Below are 13,348 nucleotides of genomic sequence, written 5' to 3' on the forward strand. Positions count from 1 at the left end.
TAAGGTTTTCTCCCCCCAACTGTTGCTTTGTATCTGTAACCTTAAACTGTAAATCTTGAAGACTAAGCTTTGTCTTTTTAACAGTATTATTGAAGAGAACTCAATCATATCAACCACTGGGCTATATAGCTTCATTTATAACTTAATTATGAGTTAAAATAACTAAATATTTTTTTTTTGGTGTGTTGTCTTTTGAGATGTTGCAAGTTCCAACATCACATTGGAATTACATAAGATGAATTTTCTTTGGGGAAGATCAGATTTGAATTATACACATATAACTGTATTACAAAAATTTCTACTTTATGAATTCCTGGTTGCCTAAATAAACCAACAGCACTTATGTAGCACCCAAGTCTGTAGACACTGCATTGAGAAATTAGAGATACACGACATACCTATAAGACTGCCCCCAAATTGGAATTTCAACCAGTTAATATTCTATTTGGAGCAAGACCCAAAGCTTCAAGGTAAAACTGAGTTACTCAAGATCCTAAACAAACTAACCCATTGGGGGAATGCTCAGCACTTCCAAATACAAGTCTAATAGCTTTTCCACTTTATCCCCGAATGCGAGGTGTGGATGTAGGGACTTCTCTTTGCAGTTTTTTTTTTTTTTTTTTTTTTAGTGGGGGTGGGAGGTGCCGGGCTAAAGGGAGAATTTTGAGTTCTGATGGAAGGAGAAAGTAAGCAGAGGGCAGGCACAATAATTTTGTATTTCTGACATTGCACCAAGAGTTCTCACATCACTGAACTGAAAAGACTATTAGTATTTAAGGCTCTTGATACATATTGCCAAATTTCTTTCTCAAGTACACAGAAAAGCCTGACTTACTACATTAAGCCCTGTTATTTAAAAGACACAACAACTGGTTAAAAATATTAACTTGTATTTCTTAGGTTACTAGAGGTTGAAACTTCAGAAACCACTTTATTTCTCCTGTGAATGGTTTCCTTTCCTTTTTAACATTAGTAGTGACTGCTGTTACCATTTTAAACTTTAACATATTAATTTTCTTGATCACAGCAACTATCCTTTATAAAATATTTCTGTCCCCAGAACCAAAAATTTATCTCTTACTTTCACAAAAATTGCAACTTTTTTTTTTTCTTCCCAGTGCTGGGGTCAACAACTGCAGGGCCCTGCACGTGCCAGGCAAGTGCTCTCCCACTGACAACATTCCCAGCTCTCCAAGCTTTACTTGCATGTTTTTCTTTGACTGAGTGAAGCACTCACTGTTAGCACTGAAGGGTGCACGCAGCACATCTTTTGGTTAACACTCCCACTGCAAAGCTTCACATTCTATCTCACCCACTGTGGCTCTACTTCACGTTCTTAGGGTGACTATCAAGCCTATATAGATAATAACTAGAAATATTTGAAGGAACTAACATTAAAAATGTGTTCGCTGAAAATACATCCTGCAGCACAACTAGAATATAAAATATTTGGTAATCCCATGTACATCTCAATTTTATGCCTTTTGTTTGTGGATAATCTGCTTTTATTTCAAATAAAGAACACTTATCCTCTTAAACATGGAGAGGTAACTACCATTTCCCATTCATTCCTGATTAGTTCACTGGCTATAGATAGAGCACGTTAATTTCTACAGGCACCTTTCTGAATTCAAGTAAAAGTTTTGGTAGACAAGGATTTCCTACTTAATGTAATATGATTATTGAGTACAAATATTGCTCACCATTCTAGCAATCTTCAAATTATTTACTTTGAAAATTTAAGAACTATCATTAAATCATTAACAACACAGGTTTTCACATTTAAGGAATACTCTGAACTGTGAAAATACAAATCTAGTCAAATTTTGAACACATATAGAGCCACATATTTCAACAAAACTGCAGTTTAATTTCAGAAAATGTGTTAAAATATATATTTATACATCAATTTCTGACATACACTTAATGTGTTAGTATACACAAAATGATGCTTTCTCTTGAAACTGTATTTATGAAATGTACATTTTAATTTAAATACTCAGTATACACTGCACTTAATCTGCATGTTGCATTTATTAAATACATTAAAATCTGCAATGTAACAAAACGTTTTCTGCATACGAAATTCAAAACACCATTTTAAATGAACAAAAGATGGCTCACTTCATTTTTGTTTTTGTACAACTAGCGTTTTGCACACTAGCTCAGCTCCACCAAACCACCTGTTCGTTCTTTTTTTTATTTGACATTGTTCACAGACTAGTACATATTACAATAAGAGTGCTGGATAAAAACATGAGGTACGAAAGTGGTTCAAAGATTATAGGTCATGCAGATCATGCTAGACAGCAAAGAAAATTGTGACTGAGAAAACACTAAATAAAAATACATAAAGAATGTGCATTATATATATAAAAACAAAACAAAACAAAACAAAAAAAACAAAACTCCATTACACAGCTTTGCTTCTTTGGTTACAAAGTAGGTTGAACAATTTCACAGCTTTTTATTCCCAACCAAAAGAAAAGTCATACGAAATGTCAGAAAGCAGAGGAATCGTGGCAATTTCTCTATTAGAAAGTAGAAACAAATGAACAAAGTTTTCTTCATCAAAATAGCCCAATTATTTATTATATCACAATAACTGGTGACTACCTGTACAGCTGCACTACGTTCTTCATACTTACACTATACAAAATTTACATTCAAGCTGGGTCTTTACTACTGAAAATAAATACCAAAGCTAAATTGCCATTAGTGTTAGAAATATGCCAGGATTCTTTTGTTCAATTATTGCCTAAACGTTTTATCTATTAAATGCAATCCTGTCTTTCAATTCCTTTACTGATATTTATTTATAATTATTCAAAAAAATTAAAAAAGTTCTGTGACATTGTTCATGTACATTATGAAAATAGCAGCCCTGTAATAAATAAAACACAAATAAATGAAAACTTATGTAGGCAAATGTTACTGATGTTGAAAGAAAAGTGGCTCTTTAGATGAACTGTTACTTATAATGTGGTAAGAAGGCTCAAGGTAAATCCATGGTAACAGGAAACATGGAGAGCCACCAAAACTCTTAAAGACCCTACTCATGCGCACCAGGTGAAATGCAGACTTCTGCTTGCTTTAGAAAACCCCATCTATTTTTCTCCGTGTGTACTGATGACATAGAACTGGACATCGACAGCGCTGCATGACATCTTAGAGAGGAAAAGCTCTTGTAGAATGATTGTCTAATACTGAAAAGGCCAAACACACAACCAAAGCATGGCTACTTGCTTTCGTATAAAGTGGGAAGAACAGCAGTGGCACACAGATGGATTGCTGTCAGTGTTTTCCTTAGTGAGGCTTAAGAAAGCTTATGCTGAGGAGACATTCGGCTGCTGCGGAGGCTGCGCAGGCGGTGGAGGCTGTGCTAGCACTGCTTGCTGCTGAGAACTGCTACCAGGATTGGCCTGTTGGGCTGGGAGCTGGGATAACTGATCATTGTTTGAAAGAGATTTTAACAGTGCATTTTCTCGTTCAAGTAAAGAGTTTCTTTCAACTAATTCTTTTATTTGTTCCTTTAGAACTTCCACTTCTTCTCTTACTGCATACATCAAATGGCTTTTCACCAGATCCTGTGAAAAACAAAATTAGGAATATCAAATATAGAAGGGAAAAGGCATTGCTTTTTGGTTCTAGACTACTTGGTGCCCTGTAAACATAAAGTGTTTTTTATAAACACAGTGTTTTTATATGTTTTCCTGCTCTTGCTTTTAATGTTCCTGCTATATCATGACTAGGCCTATGGGTGATGGGTTGAGTAAAATCTAGTTCTCAACTAGAGCAGCAAGTTCCCAGTTTTTTCTTTTCTTTTTGAGACAAGTTCTTGATATGTTGCCCCGGCTAGCCTTAAATTTGCAATCCTCCTGCTGCCTCAGCCTAAGGAGCTGAGATTACAAGTATGCACCATCAAAGTCTTCTTTTCAAAATTTTGGATGATTTCCAATAATATTCACTCCCTCAAATCAATTTAAGCTTAGAATTAAAAAAATGTTTTTAAAAAACCACATGCTTACATGTTGAAGTAATCCTCCAATGAAAAAATGATATTAAATCAGCTGCAGAACTACTTCAGAGAGAGATAAAGTGACAGGGATTTAGATTAGCATTTGAGAATTCTGATTATACTTTCTATATTTTTATTTCTACCAGGCAAGATTGAGTTAACTCTATTCTTTGACATATTTAACTATTTCAAAATGTTAAGCTTTAATATCAGTTTTAAACAACTGAAAAACTCTAAAAAATTGTTTATTGCTTCTTTTATGATTAAAATCCTGTAGCAAAGGAATAATCTAACAAACTCTTGTCCTTGATTTCTTTTACAGAAGAAACAGGCTTACAAGATATGGATAATGTAATTTCCAACTCTAAAATCTTGGAATTTATTTTTCCTAACAGTCTGAGATCAAGAGTCCTTATTTATAGCTCATCTATACTTATAATGATCTTTTTTTGTTTTTTCCTTGTGGTGCTGGGATTGAAGTCAGGGGGTGCTTTATCACTTTATCCTATCCCTTTGTATTTTCTGAGACAATCTCATTAAGTTGCTTAGACTGGCCTTGAACTTGTGATCCTCCTACCTCAACCTACCAAGTTGCTAGGATTACAGGCATGGGCCACCATGCCTGGCTACTTTAAATATTCTTGAATCAATGTATTTTAAGGGAACACCCTCCCCCTCCAAAAAAATGATGGCAACAGCAGAAACCAGAACCTGAAACCAGTCAACTCATTGAAGCTCATGGAGACATGGCCTTTGATGAAATCACCATGCTCAGCTGCGTGATTTCACTGGTCCCTTCCAATGGCCCTTTCTCAACCGTGATGCGTAACATGTCCAAATGGGAGAAATATTTACTCAGCTTGTATCTTTAGACTAAAAATTCTCAATGTTCTAACATTTTCAACTAAATCTCATTACCAAAAAATATAATCTAGTCAACTTTTAAGAAATTAGATCTTTGTTATCTAGAATTGATAAGTACAAAGTGCTTCATAGGACCCACAATCTATGAAATTAGAGGACTATAAACTTTTACTTACCATTGCTTGTTCTATTTTGTTGTCAATGGCTACAACACCTCCCCCAGATGCACTGGAAAAAATTAGAATATTTCATTAAATTATTCTAAAAAATTTAATCTCCCTTCCAACTCTTAATAATGTAAAAGACATTTATGTTTTATTTAAAACCAAATGATTGCTTAAAATAGCTTATTAATAAGTCTATTCTCCCAATTTCAAAACTCAAGAGTTTTATTAAAAAGAGGATCTCAATAAATGGATGACTTCTCAAATTCCTTTGTAGTTCCAACATTTATAATTTGCCTACAATATGCATATGCTGCCTTAAAAGTAACTCTCAATTTTATTCAGAAGATCTCATTTCAGTGGTCTTCAAAGGATAGTTTGAATGAGTACTACCCTTTTATCTCTTACACTTCACTCTACAATCAGTCTCATCCCTCTCGTGTGGAAATCCCAGTGATTACTTGTTGTGTTAAAACTCAGATGATGATTTAGAGATGGCCTCTGAAAACAATCCAGAGGGCTTTGGGGGCACAGCTGGTTAACAAGGAACTCAACATTCTGGCAGACCTACATGCTTTGATTATAGGTTACCTGCTGGCAAAAATCACCTAATAAGGCATGTGGGTTAGACCAGTTTTTCCTGAAAATAACTGAAAGCAGTCTAGCCAGGACGTACACATCCCAAGTTTAAATGCTATTTCAGCACTTGTTTGCTAATGACTTAGAAGGCTGAATATTTGTCTTCTTTGGTGGTTTATATTCTCCCATGTATTAAGTAATAAAAGTAGGAAGAATCTATATTTTCTTATTAGTATTTTTATCAATTTTGAAAAACAGTAGGTTTTTAAAAAATCACTCTTGTAAAAGAATATCTGATAACTTTATTATGTAAATATAAAGGTCTTTAAAATAATTTTTATACAAAACATTTCTAAATATACAAAGTCAGAAGAATTTGGTACTAAAATACCAGAATACTATTTTACTTTAAATGGTTATATCAGATTAAGCCTCAGAAATATATTGTTCAAAGTAGTTGTATCTTTTAGATTGTGATCAAAGAAGATCTGGTTATAATTCTGGTTCTGCTACTCACAATCCACCCTTGTGACCATTAGCAAATCATCTACTTAACTTCCTTGGACCTCAGCATCCCCATTCATAATAAAATGAAGGTGTTGATGTCAAAATTTTAATGAACTTTCCACTTCCAAATCCCTGAAACTCTGGGATTTAGAAATTGAATTAATACCCAGAAAACACTACGCTTTGTTTATTTGAGCATTAACTACATTGATTACAGCATAATGTTTCACTCATTGCTGATGCCATTTCTAAGATGAAAAGGGTTTTGTATACCTAATAACTGGAAAGGATATACAGATCTTTAACAAATACTTTATACACAGTGGGCTTTAAATGCTTGTAGAGGGCTGTGCAAAGTAAAATAAGACTATATGCAACTATAAATTACAGAAGTACATAAACTATGAGGATATAGTGTAACATTCAGTGCCAGAACCAACCATACTTGGGCAAAAAAAAGATGGTGACAGGGATTTAGATGAGCATTTGCTTGAGAATTCTAATTATACTTTCCATATTTTTATTTCTACCAGGAAAGAGTTAATTAATTCTATTCCTTTGACATATTTTATTTAAATACTTCAATATGTTAAGCTTTAATATCAGTTTTAAACAACTCAAAAAACTCTTAAAAATGGTTTATTGCTTCTTTTTAAATGATTAAAATCCTGTAGCAAAGGAATAGTTACCATGCTATTCTTTGAATGTTAATCTAAAAACTCTTGTCCTTGATTTCTTTCACATTAGAAACAGGCTTACAAGATATGAATAATGTTGTAGGTATATAGATGCATATCCCAATTTATGGATAATATTATAGGTACATATCCCTTGAAAGGTACTAACCCATTTTGTCCCATTGTACTAGATGTGGAAAACCTCAAAAACTTAAATGCTGTATATATTTAACTATATGATAGGTGATCATATATACTCCTACTAAAAATGTAATTATGATTATAATATTAATATATATAAGCTCTAGAATATTATTGCCAATTTATTTTAATGTACATGTGTAATTCTGTGGAAATATTTACAGAATTGAAAACTCGGGACTTTATGGGTTAGTAGTTCAAGTCTGTTGAGTGCTGTACTCTTGATAGAATTAAATCAGTCACAGACATGATTATTAACACTATAATGACTACTCTGATTGCTGTTACTTTACTCAATAACCTAATGCAGTGTTCTCAAGCTAGCATACAGTCATCTGGAGGTTTGGTAAAAACAGACTAGTGGGCTCCGTCCACCCACCAGTTTCTGATTCAGCAGGAATAGGGTAGACCAAGCAATATGCATTTCTTTCTTTCTTTCTTTCTTTTTTTTTTTTTTTTTGTGATGCTGGGGATTGAACCCAGGGCCTATGCATTCGAGGCAAGCACTCTACCATCTAAGCTATATCCCCAGCCAATATGCATTTCTAACAAGCTCTAGATGATGCTGATTCTGCTACCTGACCATATTTGAGAACCACTGGCTTACAGAGATGACAGTTATAGAAGGAAAAAAAAAAGGGGGGCGGGGGAAGGAAAAATATCCCTAATTCTAATATAAAAATTTCAAGCTTGGTATACAAAATTCTTCATGACCTTGACCTATGCCTTATATGGTCTCTTTTTAGTTCTTACACTCCTACTGCATTACGGTCTTATATAACTACTGACAATCTGAGGAATATAAGCTCTCTCAGGTTTCTTTGGCTTTGAAGAAAATGCTCCCTCATTTGGAAGTGCAACTGTATTCTACTTATTCCTTAAGATTCTCCAGTGCCATCTCTGATACGTTTTCTAAGAGTCAATTATTCCATTCCTCCTGCAGTCCACCAATATTCACTTTTTTTTTTTTTTTTTTGCAATGCAGGAAGGTAGAATAGCAAATTCTGGCTCCTCCATATACTCACTGTGTGAATTTTTAGAAATTATTTAACATTTACAATTTTTTCATCTAAAATACGGATTATATGCACTAATTCATGAAACTCTTGTGAGGATTAAATGAGTTTTAGTAGTACTTAAAATAGTTCCTAGCACACTGAGCATTAAATACATAATAATGATTATTTTTACCACTATAATACTGCCACCGTTGATCCTGTTAGGCTGATCTCCCCCCCAACACCTTTTTTTTTTTTTTTTTGGTATTGGAGATTTAACTCGGGGCACTATACCACTAACCCTGAACCATATCCCTTTCTATTATTATTTTGAGACAGGATCTTGTTATGTTGCTTAAGGGCCTTGCTAAATTGCCAAAGCTGGTCCTAAACTTGCAATCCTCCTGCCTCATCCTTCTGAGTTGCTGGGATTATAGACATGTGCCATCATGTGTGGTTCCTTTGGCTAAATTCCTCAGGAGGTTCCATATCGTCACTTCTGTGAAGATGTGAATACAGTGTTTGGCACATAAGAGCTCAAATGTATACTGGCAGTAATTAGAAATGGTAGTGATCAGACCTGAAACAAACACTGGATGACATTGGGAAGCCTCCAAAAACATTTATTAGTTTGGGTTATGGGGAATGACTCCAGGGGCACTTTACCACTGAGCTACATCCAAGCCCCCTAACTCCCCTTTTAAATTTTGAGATAGGGTCTAAGTTGCTGAGGGTCCCACAGACTTGTGATCCTCCTGCCTCAGCTTCCCAAGTCTCCAGGATTACAGATGCACAGCACCATGCCTAGCCAATTTTTTGAATTTTGATCAATCCATAGTTTTCAAAGTGAAGCTCTTAGATCAGAGGATCAGCATCATCTAGGAACTCACTAGAAATGGAGATACCTGGATCTACTCTAGACCTACCGAGTTGGGTACTCTTGGGATAGGCTACTGATAGGAACCCTCCTTGTGATTCTGATGCTTTAAACAGAAGATTTATAATAAGGATATCAATATGGCACTCTTTAGCAAAAAGAGGGTACTATTATATTTCAACATCCAAGAGTAAGGTTTAAAAATACCTTATCAATGAGGGTAGAAAGGTGTATTCTATGGTGTTCAAAGTTAATAGTGATTTAGTTTTTAATATGAGAAAGATTAATAAAACTAAATGAATAACTCCCTTTCAAGTTTCTTTTCATCACCTAATGTTATAGTATCACAACTTTTATTATTGTATTCATCACATCATATTTTGATGGTTAAGCATTTTCTCAACTTAAGCTACCTAAGGCTTCCTGTCTTTCTTTTTAGTACTCTCAACAGAGTGTACATACACCCAGTACACAATTAGGTACCCCAAAGGCAGTTAAGAATAAACCGTATGCTTCAGATGAAATGGTGTGCATATGTACAGCCATACTCAAACTGAAACAAATAAATTTCAAACCAAGTGCTATAATTACTGCCTCAGAAGCACGGGGAACATGAAGAGTTTAGAATCTTCCCTTTTAAACTACTATTATGTACACTGTAAGTGCTGAATAAAGCCAAAGGATAATTTTAAAAAAGAAACTTTCTGTTTACTATGGACCTTGATAGCATTTACACATAAATTAAAATTTGCAGATATGGAAGAAATGAACAGAAAAACAGAACTGTGCGAAGATAGTAAGAATGAATGTATTATCTTTTATATGATAATTTTTTACTTACGAGAACTGCCCTATAAGAACCAAATGAGCTTGAATTTAGTAAATAAAGCCAACTGCCAACACATTTACAGGAGAAGTCAAACTGAAGGTATCAATGCTGGGGGAAGACAGCATAGCTTCCTGTGCTCTTCTAACTTATCCCAGCTGGCTCCCACCACAGATTTGTTTCTCAGAACTCCTTAATATTTAGGAGAGCCCTTGCAACCTCACTAAGAAATGAGGCTGGGTAGGTAAGAACCTCTACTTCACAAGTTAAAATCAGTGAAGGCAAGGATAATCTAACTTGATTTCACATTAAAAAAAAAACTCTTCATGAGAAATCAACTTTTATCTTTATCTGTAGTGATGTGGACAGATAATCATAGTTATTTGTCTAAAATAAGACCAATGCAAAATTTTCCCCAAGTGGACATATTTTGACTACTTTGTCTTCTGTCCTCTTCTCTATACAAATGCTAATTAACAAAGCAATAAGGTAGAGGAAAATAATAATTAATCACTGTACATTTTATGGCAGGCACAAATTATTTAATTCTTATGATTAAGCCTGAGCAACATTCTTGTTTTACAAATAAGCCAAGTAACTTGCTCAAAGACACACTGCTAGAAACAGAATTCAAACCTAGATCTAATGTCAAAACAGGTTTCCTTCTAAAACAGTAAGGCTGTCAAGAAGGAAAGCAGCGTTCTGTGACCTAGAATAGACCTCAAGTCACACATATTATGAAGAATGCTTTAACTAAACACCAAATATGAACTGTGAAGCCATAAGCATAGATCCAAAGATCAAACCACATTCGTAATACCATTTATCTTATCTAGCACATTCCCAGAAGAGGTTCAGCTCTGAGGATAAGGGAGGAAACTTCTTAGAAAAGGCTCTTGCTCAATGGTCTTTGCACAGCCAGTGTAGTTTACCTATTCATTAAGAAGCAAACTATTGTTCTGGTTTGTCAGAAAGCTAGAGACAGATAAATATAAAACTGTAAAAAAATTATCCTGTTTCACTCAAAGATCCTTCTAAACTTTCTATGAATCACAATCATAATAATACATCATTACTACCAAATGGCAAACAGTAATTCTAACCTGAGTAACAGTTTGCCTGTTCTTTAAAAAAAAAAAAAAAAAAAAAAAAAAATCCATGTTTTCTTTGATTTTTAGGGGAAAAGTCATAAGTTGCAGATTATAAAAAGTAAATCTAATGAATGTATAGTTCAGCAAGGTTGTGAAAGTTAAACATAGTTTAAAAAATTCACCCCTCTTCTGTAAGAGAGGACTACAGAATATTTACAGTTTAATATAAGAGAAAATAGAAATTCTTATTTCTAAAGCATCTAGATTAATTTTAATTCATACAGAATTAACCTCTGGCAAAACACAAACTTCTATTATTAAGAATAAATTACTAGATGAAATTAACAGTAAATTAAGCCAAGAACTTAAAAATTTATGTACTCTGATTTCTGAAGATAAATTCTACTAATGTAAAACAATCTGCTTAATTTTGTGATTAAAAAACTCCCACAAAAATGCCCCATGATTTTTATTAGTAACACAAGATAAGTGATTTTAAAGAAATTATTCACCCTGAGCAAGCAGGTAAATGGCTATTTACAAACCTTACATTATTATTTTCTTAAGTAGCCACTCTTACAGTGGTATGATGAAAAGTGTTTACCAAAACACGATTAAAAACCAAGCTGGGGGGCTGGGGTGTAGCTCAGTGGCAGAGCACTTGCTTAGCATGTTCGAGGCCGTAGGTTTGACCCCCAGCATCACAAACAAACAAACAAACAAAGAAAGGCTAAATATTTATGCAATGATGGATAGTGTCATCATTTCTACAAAAACACTGGTCACCGATGCCCTCAGCATATTTTATATTCATCCAGTCAATTTTAGGCCAAATTTCTGGTCAGGAGGTAGAAATAAGAAACATGTGAAAAGAGGACACACGCAGTGGACTGCATTAATATCAGCTTCCTGGTCTGGCCCTGTGCGGTGGTCAGGCAAGATGTTATCAGTGAGAGGAACTAGGAGAAGACAAAAACTCTACCCCATTGTTGTCTTTTTTACAATTTCTTGTGAGTCTACAATTACTTCAAAATAAAATTTTTTTCAAAAAAGAACATTCTCATGGTAAAAAATACATCAAAGAGTATACTTTAAAAAGTATGCATCAACACAAAGTCGCTTTTCTACCTCAGACCCCCTTGGTCCAAATCCAACTATATTGTTCATATTAAGGAGCATTTCGTTAATACTTCAGAGTCTCTATATATTCCTGAAAATATAGAAAAATAAAAACCTTCTTCAGCAATTTTCCTAATATATAAAGTGCTTCTAGAAGTCTAAGACCAGGAGCCCAACAAAAAATTTGGAGAATTCATACTGACAGTCCCCAAGAAACACATGAAAAAATAATTTCAAACACGATAAAAATACAGATCAAAACTATAATTCAATACCATTTCCAACACATATTCCCCACCCAACTCTCATCCGCCATTAAACCAACAATCCTACATCTGAGAATTTATCCTATAGATATTTACATACACAGAAAACACCATATTTACAAGGACACTCATTGTAGCACTGTTTAGAACAGCAAGGTTTCTGTCAACAGGAAGCTGGTTAAATAAATCATGGCTCAGCCATCTACTGGGTTTAAGAGTATATACCTATTGAAAACATTAAGATGTTTTTCTATGTATTGAGATGGGAGCAGCAGCACACCTGGAGATCTTTAAGTAAAGGTACAGAGATATGCTCAATATATTGTCAGTTACATGAAGGGATAATATATATTGTGTTTGCTTTTATGTGCATAAACTATGAAATAACACACATGAGCTAAGTGTGTACCTGTTGGGAAGGTGGACAAATGGAGGACAGAATAGAGAAGACAGACTAACTGTATCACATTTTTGGGAAATACTGAAAAATATATTCAAAATGAAAATAACTCATGAAGGAGTCATTACTCTATGCAGTAAATATTCAAGACATGAACAAATGGCAGACAGGAAAAGTAACAGGAAACAGAGGGAAGAGATACAAACTCTTTCTCTAGAAGCTACTTCATTCTGTAAGATAAGGTACTATATTTACCACTGAAAACAATGATCAAGAAGTGATATTGTGATTTGTAAAATTCAGGTCCTTGGTTTAGGGTGATTTATAGCTGCCTAGAAATACACCAATCATGTTTATTATTCCCACTATGGCTCTCCTCACTTTCTTTCTTTTGGGACTAGGGATTTAAGCCAGGGGTGTTTTACCACCTTTCCCTACCCCTTTTTCTTTTTAATTCTGAGATAGCTAGAACCTAAGCAATTTAGTGAGACCAAGTTGCTGAGGCTGTCCTCCAATTGCAATCCTCCTGCCTCAGCCTCCTAAGTCACTGGGAATACAGGCATGTGCCACTGTGCCTCTGGCTCAGTTACGTCTATTTATTCAAAGTCAACATGATAAGTAAATAGACAAAATTTAAGGTAAGCATCTATGATATAACAGGCTACATAAACTTAGATGTTACACTAAAAAATGCTTTCCAAAGAAGGTAAGGATAAGATTAACATAACCTTATTTTTCCACGTCTGTTTATATTTCTATAT

General features: G+C 34.3%; 1 protein-coding gene across 3 annotated transcripts in view; it reads right to left on the reverse strand.

The window, feature by feature from the left end:
- Window positions 1–630: 630 nt before the first annotated feature.
- The window catches only part of Tsc22d2 (TSC22 domain family member 2), a 49,785-nt gene continuing 37,067 nt past the window's right edge, over window positions 631–13,348 (reverse strand). Inside the window, exons 2-3 of one of the 3 annotated variants that reach the window (XM_026408158.2) lie at window positions 5,059–5,110; window positions 631–3,587 (exon numbers count right to left, since the gene is read on the reverse strand). In XM_026408158.2, coding sequence (XP_026263943.1) covers window positions 3,327–3,587; window positions 5,059–5,110 — 313 coding nt within the window. In that variant the 3' untranslated portion in view covers window positions 631–3,326. Of the gene's footprint in view, window positions 3,588–5,058; window positions 5,111–13,348 lie in introns of those variants that run through there. The other 2 variants (XM_026408157.2, XM_026408159.2) reach the window with 2 other exon arrangements.

This window comes from Urocitellus parryii, chromosome 2, assembly GCF_045843805.1.
Source record: "Urocitellus parryii isolate mUroPar1 chromosome 2, mUroPar1.hap1, whole genome shotgun sequence".
NCBI classification, from domain to species: Eukaryota; Metazoa; Chordata; class Mammalia; order Rodentia; family Sciuridae; genus Urocitellus; species Urocitellus parryii.